This window comes from Tasmannia lanceolata, unplaced genomic scaffold (genome assembly GCF_043159265.1).
Source record: "Tasmannia lanceolata isolate RefF3 unplaced genomic scaffold, GAP_Taslan_0.1 ptg000015l, whole genome shotgun sequence".
Classification (NCBI taxonomy): Eukaryota; Viridiplantae; Streptophyta; class Magnoliopsida; order Canellales; family Winteraceae; genus Tasmannia; species Tasmannia lanceolata.
The window spans coordinates 38,969,357-38,989,161 of NW_027518692.1; the positions used below are offsets into that span (position 1 = coordinate 38,969,357).

General features: G+C 37.3%; 1 protein-coding gene across 1 annotated transcript; it reads left to right on the forward strand.

Annotated features, from left to right (window-relative positions):
• The first annotated feature begins 267 nt into the window (after positions 1-267).
• On the forward strand, positions 268-13,916 carry LOC143847153 (dolichol-phosphate mannose synthase subunit 3-like). The gene is made up of 6 exons (XM_077355866.1): positions 268-419; positions 1,009-1,102; positions 1,255-1,292; positions 11,568-11,703; positions 11,789-11,896; positions 13,769-13,916. The coding sequence occupies exons 4-6, from the start codon at positions 11,602-11,604 to the stop codon at positions 13,826-13,828; spliced, it is 270 nt and encodes an 89-aa protein (XP_077211981.1). The 5' UTR covers positions 268-419; positions 1,009-1,102; positions 1,255-1,292; positions 11,568-11,601; the 3' UTR covers positions 13,829-13,916.
• Positions 13,917-19,805: the final 5,889 nt, after the last annotated feature.

Sequence of the window (19,805 nt, forward strand, 5' to 3'; positions counted from 1 at the left end):
CCTAGTTTTGTCACCTGGGACAGCCCCCCCACACTCAATATACTCATTCAAAGATTCACTTATGGGGGTTGTACCGAGGAAAAAACACAGTGAAATTTTGTTTGCATTTCCATACTAAAATCACTGAAATTTCATCGACCATCTTTATCCATAATTCCCTGCCCCTGTTTTGCTTTTTTTTCCCGCTATATCCAATTTCTCCGGGGTATTTCCGACATTTCAATTCTACATCTTTTCCCATGCCACGTGTCATCCATCAATTGCGCATCTTCTATGTTTTTCATATTTTGGTTTCTCCGTCCGTCCCACTTTTGCAGTGCACGCCCTCTTTTATCTGAGCGCAGTTCATTTTCTCCTCTTTAACGGATTCAGTGCTTGGAAACCCTAGCCCCATGTCTTTTCGATGAGAAGAACCCTAGGTATTTCTTTTCTTTCCTTCTTCATATTTCATTTCTCTCCGAATTTACGTTTTTCTCTATGCTTTCGCGAAACCAGCGAACACGGAAACCCTAGCTTCTCCCTTAACAGATGCAATTAAAACCTGTTTATATCTGATAGTTGCAAAAATAATTCTTTTGCTTCTTTTTTCTACCATCTGTTCAATATAGGGTTTCCTTCTCTGGTTTTTTTGTTTTCCTTTTAGTATAGGGTTTCCTTCTCTGCTTTTTTATTTTTCTAATCTACACCTCAAACTTGGTCAAGAGCACAAAATCAAGATTTTCTAATTTATTTTTTTAAACGAAGGAGATACTAAAATGGGTGTATCCACACTCATTTTCGTTTTTCCTTTTCTTTTGGCTTCTCTGTATCAGTTTTAGGCCTTATTTTTCTCTTCTGGGTTAGTTTTAGGCTTTTTTTTGGGTATTTTGATGTCTATTTATTGATTGTGATTTTTCCCTCAGCATCTTCTCGAGACTTTTTTTTTATTATCACTTATTGTGTTTTTAGGTCAGTTCATGTCATATTTTTGGGTCTTTCAATAACCTTTTCACTATTTTGTTGTTCCAGGATATCTTGGTTGAAGAAACTGATATGGTGTTTTATTATGGGAGGTGATGGCATCGATGGTCTTGGAAATCTCAACCATTATAACAATCCATCTGTGAGAAAAAAACAGCTTGGCTTATCATCTACAGGATAATTTTTTTGCCATTATGTTATAACATCAAATACAGTGTGGATTATTTAGCATGGCTTATTACATTGTGAATTCTCTTGGAAAAGTTCATGAATTCCTCTTTCGTATTTTCCCAGGACCGTGCCCTAGCATTCACGAACAAGTTGAAAGAGAGGTAGTTATGTTTCAATTTACTATTTTAGCATATTCTTGGATTTGAATTGTATTACTAGAGTCTTTTTTGTACCTTATTCAATATTTTTTTTGCATTTTTTCTTGTTATTATGAATCCTTTTTGCGAATTTCCAATTCTTTCATAGTGAGTTTAAAAGTTCATCTGCTTGCCGCACATGGTCTCTGTGTGGTTCATCTTCTGGGATCACACACAACGGCTGCTATTTATTGAAATGTATGATTTATTTTTTTGATTGGCTTCATTGAAATGTATGATTGTTTTGATAGCCTTTTATGTTGGTCTATCGAATTTAATGAAATCTGCTGCTTTAGCATGAAAAAGCTATTCACCAAGACATGCTCAAACTAAAATGATGTCATTTGACTGTTAACACTAAAACAATTAAAAACATGTATTAAAATCTTAATTTCTTTCTGAAATCTTATTTTCTTTTAGCTTAAAATCGTAATTCTCCTATAGCTTTGGCGGAAGACTTATTCATTATTACTTGAAGGATTGCGTACCCTACCTAGGAGGAGTTACAGGAGATGATCATGGTCATAGAAAAAGGGACTCACAAATCCGAGTTAAATTTGTTTTCTTTTGAATTTTAGTTATACACAGAAGTTTTTCTTAAGCATTAGTGCACAGAGGAAGTTCTCAGTCCTTTTCTTTTATTTTCCTTTTTATCATTTCATGTTACTTTGTTGGTTCTCTTTTCTGCTGCACTTGGTGATTTTTGTTGTAATTTGAGTGGAATCTACTTGAATTGTGTTCATCCATAGAACCATTCAGTTTTTTCCCTCAAAACAAACGACTCATGGCCAGGTGGCCAGGTCTCGTCTAAAACCAAATCTTCATCATCACTCCATTATTCATTAGTCTTCTGACTTTTCAACAACCAAAATTCCGGCCGTCAAGTACGTCTTTGTTTGATTGGTGTGGGAAAGTTTTCTTCTGACATAAAATGGGCTTAAACCAAATTTTATGCACAATCGTAATAGAAGAATTGAGTATTTCAGAATAGATCAAAGAACATCAGAATTCAACATCACTTGATTAGAGCTTTGACTAAGCCATGTTGCAGAAAAGTTGATTAGTTTAGGAGGGTGTTGGGAGTTTGAGATTGTGATGGTAAGGGAATAGTAAGGGTGTGGGTTGACACTTTAGACGTGAGTAGACTTCCTTATTTTATCTTTTCCTTTCCCTTCATATTTTTAATACCATGCTTCTAGGTTTCTAATTCTCTCTTACATGCAAAGCATTATACCTTATGCCCACATTTAAATCAAAAGTCACTATCATCCTAGCATTTGCATCACTATTCAACACACTAAAGTAGGCATTGGTTTTCATCCTTTTTTTTTTTCCTTTTCTCTGCCTCAGCAGCATTTAGTTTTCATGTATTGTTTTTTTTTTTTTTTTGTAATCTTGCTTTCCTAGGCATTCCAGTGGTAAGAAATTTTCGGTGCTTATCATAATTTAGCATTTCTTTTTCTTTTTCCATACATTGGGGGTCGATTTAAGATATACATTGCCTAAGGCAGAGTCACAGAGGAGTCAGCTAATGAGCATTTGCGTGAAAACTTCCATTCCAGTAGGAATATTAGAAAATAAACTGGTTTTGGACTGCCATGTCTTTGTTGCTAACCCTAAAGAAGGAGGCTTTGGAAGGAAACTGTGCATGTGGGCTGACGGTCACAGATGAGGGTCACAGGTGAAGTTATTTTCAAGAAAGAACACTTAAATTACATGATTAATAAATGTTATTGCTTGTTACGTGCTCTGCTTGATGTTGCTGTCATTGCAGTTGTAACTTGTAAGGTGGTTTCTGCTTTCATGAAATCGTCTGACTCCCTGGTAAGAAAACTAGTGTAACACATAGTTTCACCCTCTCATACAGAGGGTTGTTCTCAAAGTTCCCTTGACCAATCAGTTTGAGAAAAAAAGTTGAATTACATCTACTTGGACGATTGAGGTCCAATGATCTTGAAGAAGCAATTCTTCGAATAGCTTATTGCCTTTCTGTCTACTCCGCATGAATTTTTATAACGGAGTCACTAGGATTTTTTTCCATAGTGTAAATAAGTAAATTAGTAAAGCCACTTTAAGGACGACTTGAAAGGATGCTTTTTCTTACATGGTCGTTTCTTGTTTCTGTACTTTGACATCCATGCAATGCTAACATCAGGCTTGATTATAAAATGTGCCATTAGCTACATGCAAATTTGTAGTTGAACTCTAGCCGAATTCCAGAATATGGCTCCCATGAAACATATGGAAACATATGGAATATATATTGATGCGGTTTCTCATATTTCTTTAAAGAAAAGAGACATTGATGCGGCTTTTGGTAGTATCAAAATGGCACTGTTCCTTAACTTTGTGTTTTGAATCATTCTGCAAGATTATGGGAGAACTAGGTATGGATGGTTGATGGAGCCCGTTGTGGCTTAGATCTATAAGATCTATAATGACCCCTCTGGATGTATTGGTAGAACTCAAGATATTGTTGGCGGTAGATGAATGTGGAGATGCTATAATGACTAGGATAAGATAAAGCTGGGATATGGGTGTTGTTATCAATGGTACTAAGGATTGGAGGTCTAGATTCCTCTCCAGACACCAACATAAAAGTGCCCGGCGTGGCTGTTGAGGAAGCCATGGCGGTCGCGCCCACAGGCAATGGATGGTTGTGTCCCTTCATATGTTGTTATGAGTATTGACATGTCCTCTAGACATCTCTGCACCTATTCATAACAAGAAGAGAAGAAGAATAAGATGGCCATAATGGGATCTTAATTGATGAACATGCTTTCACTACCAGTAAAGACAGTGCTTTCTTTGGATTCACGAAGAGAAAATAAAATGGGCGTTGCACTCAATAAAGTTCAAAGAAATTGGTGAAGAAAAACCAATTGAAGTGTATGGTATGGGTTTATTTCTTGAGACTGATTGGAGACTATCAATATTCCACCTCTTGTCGAGTTTGTAAATGTAAGCATTTCTTAGTTTTGGATTTTTTGTCATTGAAATTACTATTAGTGAACAAAAAGAAGTCCGCTGGAGAAATCTCAATAGATATCTATGATATCAAAAAATCTTGATATTTGCTTGGATTTTTTTAGGATAAAACAATTATTTTTCATTTATTTTTAATATTTAGAAAAATAAGCTATCTTCTTAAAAAAATTGGACAGTATTCATTTAAATCACTGCCATTCATATAAACTACTGGCATGCCAGTCTTCTGTGGTAGTGATAGTGTTTGTGATTAGTTCTATTGTCCCAAGATCATAACCACAATATGATTCAAGACAAAAACTATTGATGCTTTGATGCTTGTATGTTTATCTTGGAATGACATATATGAATTAATCATTATTTAGTTAATTAATGAGCTTATGGTGTCAGTCATGTTTTGTATGCGATGTTTATTAGTGTTCTCTAATATGGATTATGGTCTTTCGAGGTGACAGATTGTTGGATGACACAATGGAGTAAAAGTCACGGCATTTGGAGTTTTTGGAGAACCAATGCTTCCTTGATGGAAATAAGAAATTACATTGCACTTTGACAACTTTTTTCTAGCTCAATGTGGAGTTTTTGGAGTAGTTGCAACAACACCTTGTGAATGTATCTAACTCCTGAATTTTCACAAGGCTATCGGCCACCCCATATTTGTTTAATGTTTACATGGGTGCTGGTCGGCCTTGCCCGGCCCATAAACACTATGAAAATATCTGATGAAGTTTTGTGTTGTAAAGTAAATATGTTTTTTGCAGTTTAATGTTGTAAAATATCTAAGTCGCACACGTGCAACGCACGTGCCCTTTTACCAGTAAAAGTAAAAGACAAAAAATCTATAATCGAGGCCAAAGCAAGAGTAATCGAGAATAAGAGATTCGAGAGTCTAGGGTTTTCTTCTCTACATGAATTTTTCTTTCTCAAGTCTCACCTCACCGTCACCGCCTCTCCAACTCCGGGATCCATCAACCTTGCGAGAATCCGGTGAGAACAAACTTTCAGGTAAACAGCACAACAATCTGTTGATGTAATGATGTATGAAGAAGGGAATCTGATATTATTTTGCCATTTCATAAAGAAAATAGAAGGGGGTTTTATTTGATTTTATTTTTCCATATAAGGATGGTTCTTAAGATAGGGCATCAACATCTTAAGGGAATTTGAAACCCTAATTTTGGGTTTCAGATTGATGAGCTGGTGTTGGATGTGGAGCCTATTTTTTTATTTTTCCAGTAAGAAAAAAAGAAAGAAACCCTAATGTTGGATGTGAAACCTTAATTAAAAACTCTTGAATCTTTGTGCCTAATTCGGTTATAACCGAACTAACCGAATGTTTATTTCGGTTCAGTTAGTTTCTGTTCGTAGAAAATTCGGTTTCGGTTGCGGTTACCAATTTTGACTAACCAAAATTATTTCGGTTAGTAAAAAAATGCTTATTCGGTTATGTTATAACCGACTAAGCAACCCTACAGCCAGGCCCCCACTCATGACGTAGCAGAAGTGGGTTTTCTATTGGGTATAAATAATATATACGTACCCTTTTTCAAACTGAATGAAGAAAATTACTTGGGATTCCTAATCGCAGCTAAAAAATCTCCGAAAATCTGGAACTTAAGACAAATGAATGAAGAAATTTATCTAGAAAATTGTGTCTTTACACACAACGGAAGACTAACCCTTCTCAAAGTTTCTTCCTACTAAGAAGATCAATCATGTTGCGAATTGATTCGGAAAAAATCCTAACACTAACAGTGAAATCATAAAACATAAGAAGAGATCACGATCATGAAATCAGTTGAACAACATCAAAGAGGCCGTTTTGCATCATCCAAAAAAAGAGGGTGATAACATGGCATGATTTATCGGAGAAGAGACGAACTCCTCCTGTAAAATTGTATTCATAGGAAAAAAAAAAAAGGCCATAATCAAACATGCCTTGATGCGGTCACGGGCGACAGGCGAAAGAAGTAGAGAGGGCGACAGGCTCTTCAATGGGACCATCTGTGAGATATCCCCTCTTAGAATCGATCGGCAACAATCTCTGCTCAGCAAAACATCTTACCTGGAAAAAGGTTTTAAATACTGACTACTCAGTTTGGCGATAATGCCTCTCTCTCTCTCTGTGTCTTTTAATTAGGTTTCGAGATAACTACAAACCTCTCTCCTCCTTATTAATTAGATTTTACGATAATTAGTACTAGTAGGGGTGCAACTCCGACTCGGGTTGGGCGAGTCGGGTTTTCCAAAACCCTACCCGACCTGAGAATTATCTTGGGTTGGGTCTAATTTTTTTAGAGGAAAATCATAGATTCGTAAGCCCGACCGTACGCAGGTTGGGTCAGGTTGGATTTTCATTTTTTAGTGTAGGATAGTGACTAATTTTAAAGATTGTAGAAAAGAAAAATAAATCTTCACACCTAAAGTCTCTAAATTTATGTAATCAACTGAATAAATTTACTAATCAACTGTATAAATTTAAAGTTAAATTGATATAAATTTAAAGTTAAATTTATATAAATTTAAAGTTAAATTTATACAGTTGATTACATAAATTCAGAGATTTTAGGTGTGAAGATTTTTTTTTTCTACAATCTTTAAAATTAGTCACTATCCTACATTAAAAAAATGAAAACCCAACCTGAACCAACCTGGGTAGGGCCGGGCTTAAGAATCTAAGGTTTTCCTTTAAAAAAATTAGACTTGACCCGAGATAATTCTCAGGTCGGGTAGGGTTTTGGAAACTCGACCCGAATCGGAGTTGCACCCCTACCAGTACTAATTATCGCAAAATCTAATTAATAAGGAGGAGAGAGGTTTGTAGTTATCTAGAAACCTAATTAAGAGACAGAGAGAGAGGGGCATTATCGTCAAACTGAGTCGTCAGTATCTAAAACATTTTTCGAAGTAATATTTTTTAGTGAACAGAGATTGCTGCCGATCGATTCTAAGAGGGGAATCTCACAGACTGTCCTGTTGAAGAACCTACCGCTCTCTTTACTTCTTTCTCCTGTCGCCCGTGACCACATCAAGGCATGTTTGATTATGGCCTATTTTTCCTTTATTTTCCTATGAATATAATTTTCAGGAGGAGTTCGTCTCTTCTCCGATAAATTATGCCATGAAACCACCTCTGTCCCTTTTTTTTTTTGGTTGATGTAAAACGGCCTCTTTGATGTTGTTCAACCGAATTCATGATCGTGATCTCTTCTTATGTTTTGTGATTTCACTGTTAGTGTTAGGATTTTTCCCAAATCAATTCGCAACGTGATTGATCTTCTTAGTGGGAAGATCAGCCTTTGACTAACTTTGAGAAGGGCTAGTCTTCCATTGTGTGTAAAGACACAATTTTCTAGATAAATTTCTTCGTTCATTTGTGTTGAGTTCCAGATTTTCCGAGATTTTTTAGCTGTGATTAAGAATCCCAAGTAATTTTCTTCATTAAGTTTGAAAAATGGTACTTATATATTATTTATACCCAATAGAAAACCCACTTGTGCTACGTCATGAGTGGGGGCATGGCTGGTACTAGTTGGGACCCAGCCAAGGTTTTAAATTTCGGTTTCGGTGGAAATCTTGCAGAATCACGGAAACGTACTGAAACACATGAAGATGATGATTTTTTATTTTATTTTTATTAACATGGAGATGATGAAATTTTAAGATGAAACTTTCAGAAATGGTAGATTAAGAACAAATACATACTTAGAAACCAAAACATAAGCAAGAAAGCCATCCATAATGGCTTAATCAGATCGAACACCTAGTGACATGCGTTGGTCCCATGCCGATCTGACATCCCATACATAAGATGTGGTTACTTTGTTGTGCAGCTCAATGATGGTACCTACCAAATATCATTATCTAAACTAATAAAATGAAATGAAATGCAAATCATAACCTCTTTCCATTTTTTTTTGTCTTTCTGACCACTGCAGTCGAATTTCGGGAATTTCATTCAAAATTTCAAGAATTTCGACGGAAATAATGACATGGAAGGAATTCATGTAGATTTCGTTTTGGTGGGGATGGAAACAAAAGTACTTCGATCATTTCGGGGATATTTAATAACATGGACCCACCCATGTATGGGATAGGTTTAAAGGGCCTAACGTAACGCGCTCCATTGGCTATAGATAAAAATAGAATAGAAAAACTCTTAGCTCACGCTCTTTTACCCTTTTTCTCTCACTGTGAAACGTCCATCTCACTTTCACAAGTAAGCCAGTCTAAGACCCCTTACATTATCACATTAGTACGTAAACGACCTCTCCTGTTTGGCGTATTGGTTAGGTACCTTAACATTTGTTATCAAAGCATCCACCACTTCCCTTGTTTGAGTCACAGAAGGGGCAACCTGTGGAAAGGGATACCTGGTAAAAAAGCCACAGTGAAAGCTGTCAGAGCAAAGTTACCACAGAGTTGGCATGTGGAAAGGGCTACCTGGAAAAAAGGCCAGACTGAAAGCTGTCACAGAGTGGGCCGTCGAAGATGGCGGACATATAAGCGTAGTAGAATGTTGCGGTTATGAATGGGGGCATGCCTATGTATGGGACTAGGTGGGATCCAACCGCGTATGGGACTGGTTTAAAGGGCCTATCCTAACGTGTACCATTAGCTCTCAAGCTTTTGACATATTGGTTAGGGGTTAGGTACCTAATAACTTTGCAGACACTTGACCACTTCCTCTAAAACTCCAACCCAAGTCAATCTAGATATTTTAACCTTTATCTCTAAGACTCCTACCCGTACCAAACAACTAGAGAGCAAACTCCACAAGCTATATAAATCTAAACTACTTTATTCGACCCCAATCGGGACCCATTTAGGCACGTCACATTCCACGCATGCTTTCTTATACCCCGTGCAATGGTGGTCTTTAGATGGCTTTCTTCGAGGAAAACCATAACCTCCTTCAAAAAAAGTTAAAGAAAGAGTTTATTTTGAGAGAAATCTGCATGCCTTTCTTTATTGACATCATATCCTTAAATACAATAACTCGATTATGATTAATCTCTGTAATTTCTCAGCTACTCATATCATCTCAAGTTCTCAACTACTCTTATCTATACACAATTGTATAGATGCTCCTAAAATATCTCTAGAACTTATCATCATTGATAATATCAAAAACTCCTATTTGCTAGAAACTACAAGACATATTTGATAAACTTCAATGACTCCTACTATGTGATGAAGCTAGAATATGCACGCATCACCTGCCCTCGCTTTGAATAACCTAGTCCTCTAAGTTAGCATTTGAATTCATAGTGTTAACATCTGAATCTATCTCCTACTTCTTTCGACTAAGAGCCTTCCATTAGATTCAACTTTTTTGTCTTGCACCTATGTCTTGGAGAGAATTTTTCAATGCAGTTATAGCACAATTCTTGGACACACCTCTCCTAAATTTGGGCCAGAGTAAGTCGAGTTGTCAAACTCTTACGAGTCGTACGAGTCAACTCTCGAGTCGAGTCGCCGGGCTTTCGAGTTGAGTCGCCCATGTGAGTCGCCTCTGTCGAAAATTCTTACGAGTCATCTGGTGACTCTTACGAGTCGCTCCGAGTCGAGTAAAAAAACTATGACTTACGAGTCGAATCGAGTCGTTGGGCCTTGGCTTTCTTGCTTTGATGGTTGAAAACTTGGAAGTAGGAACTTAAAACTTAATTATTTTTGTAAGTTACACGCATGTAGTTATTTACTAGTAAAATGATGAGCCCCACGCCATCAAAACATGAGATGTAAAATGGTGGGCTCCAGTCAAATGCATAGGTTTGGGTAGGGACGGTGGACACCACCTTGTCAATAACATTTGGGGTAAAATGGTGGGCCCCACTTTCTGCATTGGTTTGGGTAGAGACAGTGTGCCCCACCAATCCTAGGCATTAGGGGTGCAACTTGGGTCGGGTTGAGGCCAACCCGAACCCAACCCGAGGAGCCATTTCCTCAACCCGAACCCGACCCGACCCAATTTTCAAATCGGCTCGGGTCGGGTCGGGTCGACCCGAAAATTAAACACATTAAACCACCAAAAAAAAAAAAAAGTTGGAAGGGTGATTTCACTCCCTAAACGGATAAATCTCCCCCCCCCCCTTTAACGGTTTCTGTGATAATGGTTCACTGCTCCAGGATAAATTCACCCTCCTTTAGGCTTTAAGCATTTAACGTTTCCGTTTGCTTTGAAAACTTAATGAGTAAGTAACATGAAAGGGGGGGATTTTATGCATCCGAGGGGGATAATATCATTCCTTTTTAGTTTTTTGACTTTTAGCATTTTAGGTAATATTAAAAGTAAAATAGAAAATCAAATTTTTGAGAGGGAAAATCAGAAAGGCAAAGTTGCAACTTTCATTTTGAGTATATTTTATTATTTTAAAAATGCAAATCGGGTTGGCCGGTCGGGTTGGGTTCCCGACACCCCAACCCAAATTCAAATCGGGTTGAGTTTTTCCAACCCGAACCCAACCCGGATTTCATTAAACCCAATTTGAATTGTGCATCCTTTTTGCATTATCCGTATGGGAAGTGATATCAGCACAACCATATTTTGATATTTTCACAAACCATCTTGTCGTTTGGTATTTAAAGAGCTGTCAAAAGTTATTACATTTCCCAAAAAGCTCTCACAAGTCAATTAAAGAAGAAAAGGGAGCTGGGTTTATTTAAATATCAAAATATGGTTGTGCTGATAACAATCCCATCCGTATTTATTGGCAGTTACTGATACTTGTTGATTATTGACTCTCCCCAAGAATTTTACTCTATCAAAGTAGACCCCCCCTTTTATAGATCTTGCATCGAGGGATGATGATAACTGGTGGTGGGTCTATCTCTTGTATTTTTACATTTGACCATTGATTATCTTGATTTTCGCTTTTCACTTGACACAACAGATCACATTGATGGGGTGACAATCCTCTCTATCTTGCATAGGTGGGAAGATTACATTTAGATCTAAAGTCTACCACGGCTCATCTTGAATTTAATCTTTGTTCTACATTTTGTGACACATTTTTTACTGTTACATGTATGTCCAGCCCCTGAACAAGTAAATGCATGTGATTGTGGCACTGTCAGTACCTATGACAGTTTGTAATTTCACAATCATGTTCACCGTCTCAAAAATCTTTTGTTAGTTAATATTTTGTATTGTTGATGTAGACTGCATGATTGTTCCTCTTTGTTCAATGGGCACGCAAATTTTATCCGAATTGACGATTTAAAGTTGTTTTCCATTTTCTTCTCCTGTAGGAAGGAATTTGGAAACATCTCACTGTAAGACCAAATGAAGCATATTCTAAAGATCATGGCATTGCTTATGGCCATCTCTGCTGTTTGGATCGGACTTTTGGAGACATCTGTGGTCTCATGTAGGTACACTTGGATGGTGAGTTTGCATTCTGGATTTATGTGGATTAACTTGGTTTACTTGCGATAACATAATATTTTCTTGCTCTTTATTTTCTTCCCAGCTGCCAGTCTACTTTGTGGTGTCACTGGGATGCTATGGTCTTTTAATGGTTGGGGTCGGTCTGATGCTATTCCCAACATGTCCTCAAGAAGCATTGTTGCTTCAAAAGGTTTTTTCGCTAACTCTTTGATGCCTTAAAAGCTTTGCTTTTGTATATAAAAAATATGCGGCTTTGTGTTCATCATTTTTCTTCTTGTGAACTTATCATGTGACATGTCAGTCTTTTTTCTTCCAAACTTTCGTAAGCATGATTACTCAAAAAAAAAAAAAAAAAAACCCCACATACACACACACTTGCATAAGCATGTACCTTTTTTGGGCTTCCAGGGGAGGACCTTGTGTCTAATAACCATTATCCTATTAATGATCCACCTTGAGTCTTCTCTTTACTTTTTTGATTTGATGTAGATCTCTTGTTTGACCCATCGGATTCCCAAATCCAGATTCTACTATTAATATTGCATCTCTGAATGTAAACTGTATCTAGCATGTTAAATAAAGCTGTAACTATGTTGATCACTCTGTCAAGAAAAATTCTGCGAAACAAAACTTTCCAGCCCACTTTTCCAAATTGCATTGCCTGTCAAAACAATCAGTTGCATAAGCATTCTGATAGGCAGAGATTCTGAAAAGTTCGGGAAAATCATCAAGAAGAGCACTCAACCCCAAACCTATGGTCCATCCAAGATCTAATTCGCCTTCCACTCCCTACTCTAAATTGAACACCTCTCTGAGATCTCATAAAAAATTTCTAGCTGTCCCTCCAAAATGTAGTACCTTTCCATCCAAAAACTCCTAACCCCCATAGCTCAACCCATACTTCTCATTAATCACCATCCTCCAGAACAGATTAGTATCCTCCTCAAACCTCCTAGGCAATTATCCTATTGATGATCTGCCTTGAGTCTTCTCTTTGCTTTTTTGATTTGATGCAGATCTGTTCGACCTTCTCGGTCGTCTGTTTTTTCTTTTTCTGCTTTCAATAAATCATCTTTACCATTGAAAAATGGATATTTATTGTAAATATATCATGAAATGTATTTGTGCCATCTTTGTCAATAAGGTTTTGTTACTAATAAAATGTATATAGTGAGATCTCGCAGTGCTTTTTCTAAAGGGAGATGATATCTACAGTTCCTCCTGATAATGGCAACCTTCACTTTATTAAACACCTTTTCGATTGGCTGTCGATTGCCTTGTGGGAAATTTAACAGCCTTTGACAGCTAATTTGAAAAGTGTGAAATGGAAAGAGGATTGCCAATATTAAAGCAAGGTACCGACAATATCATTTCCCTTATGTAATTGTATATCAATTTCTTAAAGCCAACACATTGCCTTGTTTAGGTAAGCACTCAATCCTTTTAAACCAGCTTTGTCAATGGTTATCCTGGTTAGTTCTACGAAGTCTGCAATTGAAACGCTGAGTTGCAAGTCTAGTCTGAGTTTTGAACATTTTATTGTGTTCAACTCATCCTGTTTTTCCATGTCTTTATATTTCATTTCTTTTAATATTTTGGAGAGTCGTATAGTGGGATGGGCAATCTTTAGATAGGGATGGAGCTATTCTTAATCTCCCGAACTCCAATAAAGTGATTATCTTATAACCTTTTTTTTTTTTTTTTTTTTTGAGAACGGTAACTTCATTAAATAAATGGAGATGATTTTTTCGCCCCCTATAGGATAATGCACCCCCCTTTTAACGTGAATTGCGGGCAGACTTTAACGCTTTCTGATGTCAAATCACATTAGAGAGAGGAGAAGGGTGGCGTGTGGGGCATTATCCTACAGGGTGGCAAAAAATCATCGCCCTAAATAAAACCATTATAGTATAACTTCTGGCTTTGACAATCGGAAAATAGTCGCTTTCTGTAGTACTACGTCCTTCTGTTGTAATTTCTACCATCATGAGCAGCTCATCAATACATATATATAACCGTCACTTTAAATATCAGAATTTAAGAATTAATATTTTTTATGCAGGATATTGCAGAGGCCAAGAAATTCTTGAAGGGAAGAGGGGTTGATGTGGGCTCTGACTAAAGTACATCACATTCATTCTCTGGCCGGTTTAAAGAAGGAACCCTAAAAGTGACTTTTCTGCCAGACAGCCATTCAAATTTGTTCAGTTTGACTCCTTAGTGTTAACTGGTATTTCCTGTCAGTATTAGGGATGTGGCTTTAATTACAATTTAAAAACAGTGTGTTGTGGAACTGCAATTCTTTGATAATGGATGGCAAAGTTAAGAGCTATTCATTGATAAGCTAGTCAACATCATGAAAACAAATTGCTTATCCCAACATATTTGTTAAGGGACTTCTTCTACCTTGGCATTTTGATATCAGAGGCACAATTTTTGGATGATCATATGGATTGGACATTTTAGTTGTGTGATAGTTGGGACGTTTGCTTGTTGAATGTGGTCCTCTATATAAGAATGTAGGAGGTAATTGTATACTAACAAATAGGGAGAGTATGGGATCCCTCTTTTGATAAAATGATAATACACATTTCATTTTACAAGTGTGGTACACCTTCAGTGGGCTTACCATTTTTTCATTACAGGTGTAGCAAAGGGTGGGAGCCAGGCATGTATTTTACCTCACAAGTTTGGACTCGAGGACCATCTATCTCAATTTACATATGTGGCACATCAGAGTGTTCACAAATCTATTTCATTTTACAAGCCCTGTGTGACATAGCAGGGTGGGCTCACTATGTCTTTTAGTTCACAAGAATGATACATGGAGAGTAATCCTACTGTGTATTTCATTTTACTGTGGAAAAGTTTGAAAAGGGAAAATATCACACCCTGTTTGCATTATAATTGTTTTCATTAACTAAAACAATCATCATATCAATGGTTCCACTTCCATGTTTACAATCTTCATGTCTGAATATTATTGGCCGTCACGAGTCTAGTCTATTGCCCTTGTTCCCACCATGATCGGATGATTCTAGAGCGATGATCAAATTTGTTGAAAATACAAAAAGACATTCTTTAAGATGTGTTTAAGCCGTTGATTTTGTGTGCATCATCAATCTTGCGATTTTGATATCTTCGTTCAACATTGTAACTCAATCAACTAAACTAGGGTTGCCTTGTGAAAACCCATCGGATGAAGGTCCTCTTCTAAATTTTAGGGGTGCAATTTGGGGCGGGTTGGGTCAAGCTTTTGCAGAGAAATGAATTGGAACCCAACCCCATTTTATGGTAAAACCTCAACCCGAATTCCCAAAATTCAACCAGGGTTGCACCCCTACTACTCATATTCAGCAGACTAATCAATCTCATCTACTAATTTAATGCTAATAACGGTTCTTCATACTCTTGGAAGGCATTTTCTTTCCGTAAAATGTTACATAAGATTCCACAAGAGATATATGGAATAAGCAAGTTCAGATCTTCTGTTTCTAAAACTTTTTTTCTAATTTATGATCTCCTTTTCAGTAGAGTGTTATATTTAGGCAATTGATATTCACACTACAATTTTTTTACGGTGGGGCTACTCAAAGTGAAAAAGAAAGTGTGTAGTGTCGATATCAAAATGTGGTAGTGTGGATATCAGTCCCCTACATTTAATCAATAAGAGATCACAAGGAAGAAGAAATGGAAATGAACTGGTTCAAAAACTTTTCAAACCCTGGCTCCCACATAACCAGAATAATCTGATATGTTGTTTTAGTTAATGTAACTTAAGCCCGGTTGGCTTTGGATTTTGAGAATCGATTACTGATTATTGGACCCAATTATGTTTAGGCCCTATTTGTTTTGGATTTTGAGGCCAAAACTGGTTTTATTGGACTCAAAACTAAACACAATTTTGAGTCCCGTAATCAGCTTTGGACTAAAAATCAATTCTCAAAATCCAAAACAAACAGGACCTTAGTTTTGAGTCTAATAATCAGTTTTACCAAAATTGATTCTCTAAAGGGAAATGATATATTCACCCCCTTTTTTTTAAACTCTGGACAACCACCTGTAATGCAAAAGAGTAGTCATAAATACACTAGAGAGGCTGTCCTAAGTTAAAAAAAAGTGCTCACTTCCCTTCCCAAAATTTAAAACAAGGTCCTTATAGTAACCACCCCATTAGAGCTTAATGTTAAGTATCATACAGAAGATGGTGAAGAACTAAATTACGATCCAATGAAGAGCCCTTTTGTGGCTCTTTATGCAAGGGCTCCCTTGTATCTATCATTGCTCTTACAAACAATACAGCAGTCTTTAATGTCAATTCCTTGGATAGAAACAATAAAGGTAGTGCCACCATTTTCTTCTTTGTTTTTCCCATTCTTTTTCTCTATCGTAGTTTCAATTTCTATTGCATGTAGTTCTATTATTTGATTTGTGTTTGGCTCTTTTATTTATAGCAGTTTGAAAGTTAAAATATGTATTTAGTTCTTTGAAATAAAGTGCCAATAAGAAGCTTTTTTTGTTTTCATATGGAGCCTTTACTACCCAACACTCTGCGGAGTTATCTTGTATTTCAATACCCTCTATCTTAATTTCTTCGGCCCTGTTGCTTTCCTCTTCCCCCAAGAAATTAGATTAGTTAAAATTCAAATCACCTTGTATGATTAGATGTCCGCTAACAGAACATACAAAAATGAGCAATGATAGATGCAGGGGTTCGCCCTTGCATAAATAGCCGGAAAAGGGCCCTTGATTGGTTCCATGTCATTAAGTGTAAGCATTTAAAATCCATTGAAAAAGTAGATCCGGTTACACATAATGACATGGAACCAATCAAGGGCCCTTTTCGGGCTATTTATGCAAGGGAGCCCTTGCATCTATCATTCCTCTACAAAAATATTTAAACCACTCTTGCTTCCGCCTTGTGAGAACTACATATATACACATAAGCTAATAAGAGAAAACCAAAATAATATGCCTCTTTTCGAAATAATACACACGCTCAACCCAACTTCCCTTTGGAGCCACTGTCAAAATTTAATTTAATCCCGACCATTTCGGTAAGGGAATTGCTAGCGTCCACCACAGAAGGGTTTTCATGGCTGGTCTGTCGCATATCAGACCAGCCACCTCGTTAATGTAGACAACAGCTTTTGTCTCCATTCACAAGGTGGCTGGTCTGACGTGCAACAGATCAGCCGTGAAAAGCCTTTTGCGATGGAGCTTAGCAAATCCCTTTCAGTAAAGGTATGATTTTCGAACCTCTTTTTGAAATAGTATTCTTCCATTTCTTAAAGATTTCTTGGAAAGAATTATTTGACAATTTTTGTTATTTCGCGTTTTTTTTTCTGAAGGTAACAAATTTTATTCAAAAAGACCTGATTACAGCAGGCGATGGTACAAGAAGGGACAAGATGTCCCCTTTCTGTAGATACAGTTACTTCGGGGGCCGTATTTACAGGACTGACTCATGCTAGATATCCCTAGAACTTTGAGAGTTCTATGAGTCTACCCATATAAATACATAAAGGAAGCTGTTGAGAATCTCAAAGTTCGAACAAATAAATTAAAGACCTATCTTTAATTTATTTGTTCGAGAAAGGGTTGGATCCTTCATGATTGATTGTCCCGAACAAGATGTCCCCTTTCTTAATAGTCGTTGAAAGAGGTGGCGCCAACTGCCATCTTCCTCTTATCTTTCCTCAACTTGTAGCTTCTGGTGGGTTTTTCTCCACTCCATCCTTTGCTAATCGATCAGCCTCTTTTTTTATATCTAAAATTGTGCTATCTAAGTTCCATGGCCCCATGCCAAGACATTAGCCGAGATAAGTTCAGTCTTTATATCCATTATACTTTTGCTCAAAGATTTCATGTTTTCATTTATTTAGAGTTGGGTTCTGTTTAACCTTTTAGACAGTCATTGTGCCTAGGTTACTTTATTTCATGTCTTCCAAATACCCACCACTTGGACTCTCTTGTTGGCTGCATATGTCAATGGCCTGATTCGGATCCGAGTTACTTAAAAAATTTAAGTGAAAAATTCATACTTTGAGTCATTTTATCTGCAAAAGAGGAGTCTAGTATAACCTTCACAGCACTAATTTTTGCACCATCTACCAACAAAGTTTATTAAAATTACCTAAGTGAAATTTTTCTGCAAAACACAACTCAAGTAAATTATAGGCAACACTTCCAGCCATGCAAGAAAACACAAGGACGCTTAAGCACACTAAAGGCTTTTACTAGAGCCTATCCAGCTTTTGCTCCATAACTCTTTTCAACATTTCAATTCATAGGTGGCTATCGTCTATCAGTCTTCACTAACACCAATTTGTACTCACATGCTACAAGTCTACAACAGAGGGATCAACGCCATTTTTTCTAGTAGTTTTGTAAGGCTTGCCTATCCTTGAATTCCTGTAAACAAAAGAATTTGAAGCCTAGAAAGTAACTAACATACCCTCAAACTGGGATTCAATATTTTGATGGAATTACTTATGATGATGTGCCTAAACTTCAAAATAACATAAATTTATCTGGCTTAAAGACTAGAAAACACTAGACCGAGAAGATGTCATTAGAATGTGCGAAGTGAAAGCATCTTCACATACTCCTAAAGTATGACATCATTTTTCAGATTCATTCGCTGTATGTTTCTTCTCTCAAATGTGTGTGAACATGTGGCGACAAAAGATGGCAATAAACTGTTGAGAGAGAGAGAGGTTTTTTTTTCTTTTTTTCTTGAGAGAGAGGTTTTTTATCAGATTCATTTGTCTGTTTAGCGTCCTCTTCTCAATTTTTTTTATGGGGAATATGGAGAGTGATGTCTTTCAACCATCATCTTACCCGTTAGATTTAGTTTTTTTTATAGGATTATTAGACATGTGTTATTTCTCTTTGAGGTCATTTTTATTTGATTTATTAGCATTTTATTTAACCTAGATGTGAGGAATGTCAACATTAGCCTATGACCCACCTTACCCAATTTTCCATGGCCCACTTATCCTTTTAAACTCATCTTTTATAACCTTTTAGCTAGGGTTGCAACTTTGGTAGAGTTTTACCGACCCGCATCAATCCGACCTGAAAAAACCTTGAATCAGGTTAAAAAAGGTTGGGTCTTGGGCTGGTCGGGTTTGAAATTGGAAAACTCGGTTGATTCTTCGGGTTTAAGAGGGAAAACCTAACCCGACTTCTATTTACGTTTTCTTAAAATATTTTACAATATGGGATTTGATAGCGTCCATCGCAAAAGGCATTTTGCAGATGGTCTGTCGCATGTCAGACCAGCCACGCCGTGAATGAAGATAAAATCTGCTGAAAAGAGGGCCTCTGTGGTTGGTCTGTCACTTTTCTCTCGCCTTTCCCAATATCTCTTATTCTCGATTTTAACCTTCTCCGCCTCTCGCCCCTCATCTCCCTTTGTCTCTGGATGGCTGGCTTGGAGCCCTGTGCTCCCTCTCGGTCTCGATGCATCAAGGATTGAAGTAGCCAAGAAGCTATGTTGTGTTTTTCGGTCGTCTTCTTATTTCCTCTCTTCCTCTACTTCAACCAAGAACACACCACACCATAGATTCCTAAATTGTTCCATGGAGTCTTCACAAGAGCATAACGTCCACAAATTGGAGATGGGATATAGACACCATTCCACCTTGTGGACAATCCCGTGACAAGCCCAATCTTAACGGCTCTATAGATTCTTCTAGTAAGTGCCTCCCCAGCCAACGGATAACAGGTCCACTTAACTCAATCCCCTTGGGCTCTTAAAGAACACAATGGCTTCCTGATGATTAAGATGGAAAATTGGGCGAGGACATGCACACCATCAACCATCTCCTCCACCGGTCCCAAGTCCCATTCTCCCTAATAAATAGTCCACAAGGCCCATTCCACAGTGTCATACGCCTTTTCCATATCCACCTTACAAATGACTCCCACCCTCCCTGCTCACTTATTCGAGTCAAGGCACTCATTTGCAATAAGCACCCCACCCAAAATTTGGCTCCCCTCAATAAAGGCCCCCGATTGGGAGAGAAGACTTTCCTTAGAACACGTCATGGGAGTAGTGAACTGTTCCAAACACTCATATTGCCCCAGTGCAT

Excerpts from the sequence above, each read along its gene's own strand:
- LOC143847153 (XM_077355866.1), top strand. The coding sequence starts at position 11,602 with ATGAAGCATATTCTAAAGATCATGGCATTGCTTATGGCCATCTCTGCT. Across the intron at positions 11,704-11,788 it reads CATGTAGGTACACTTGGATG|CTGCCAGTCTACTTTGTGGT; the intron begins GTGAGTTTGCAT and ends TTTTCTTCCCAG. Across the intron at positions 11,897-13,768 it reads AAGCATTGTTGCTTCAAAAG|GATATTGCAGAGGCCAAGAA; the intron begins GTTTTTTCGCTA and ends TTTTTTATGCAG.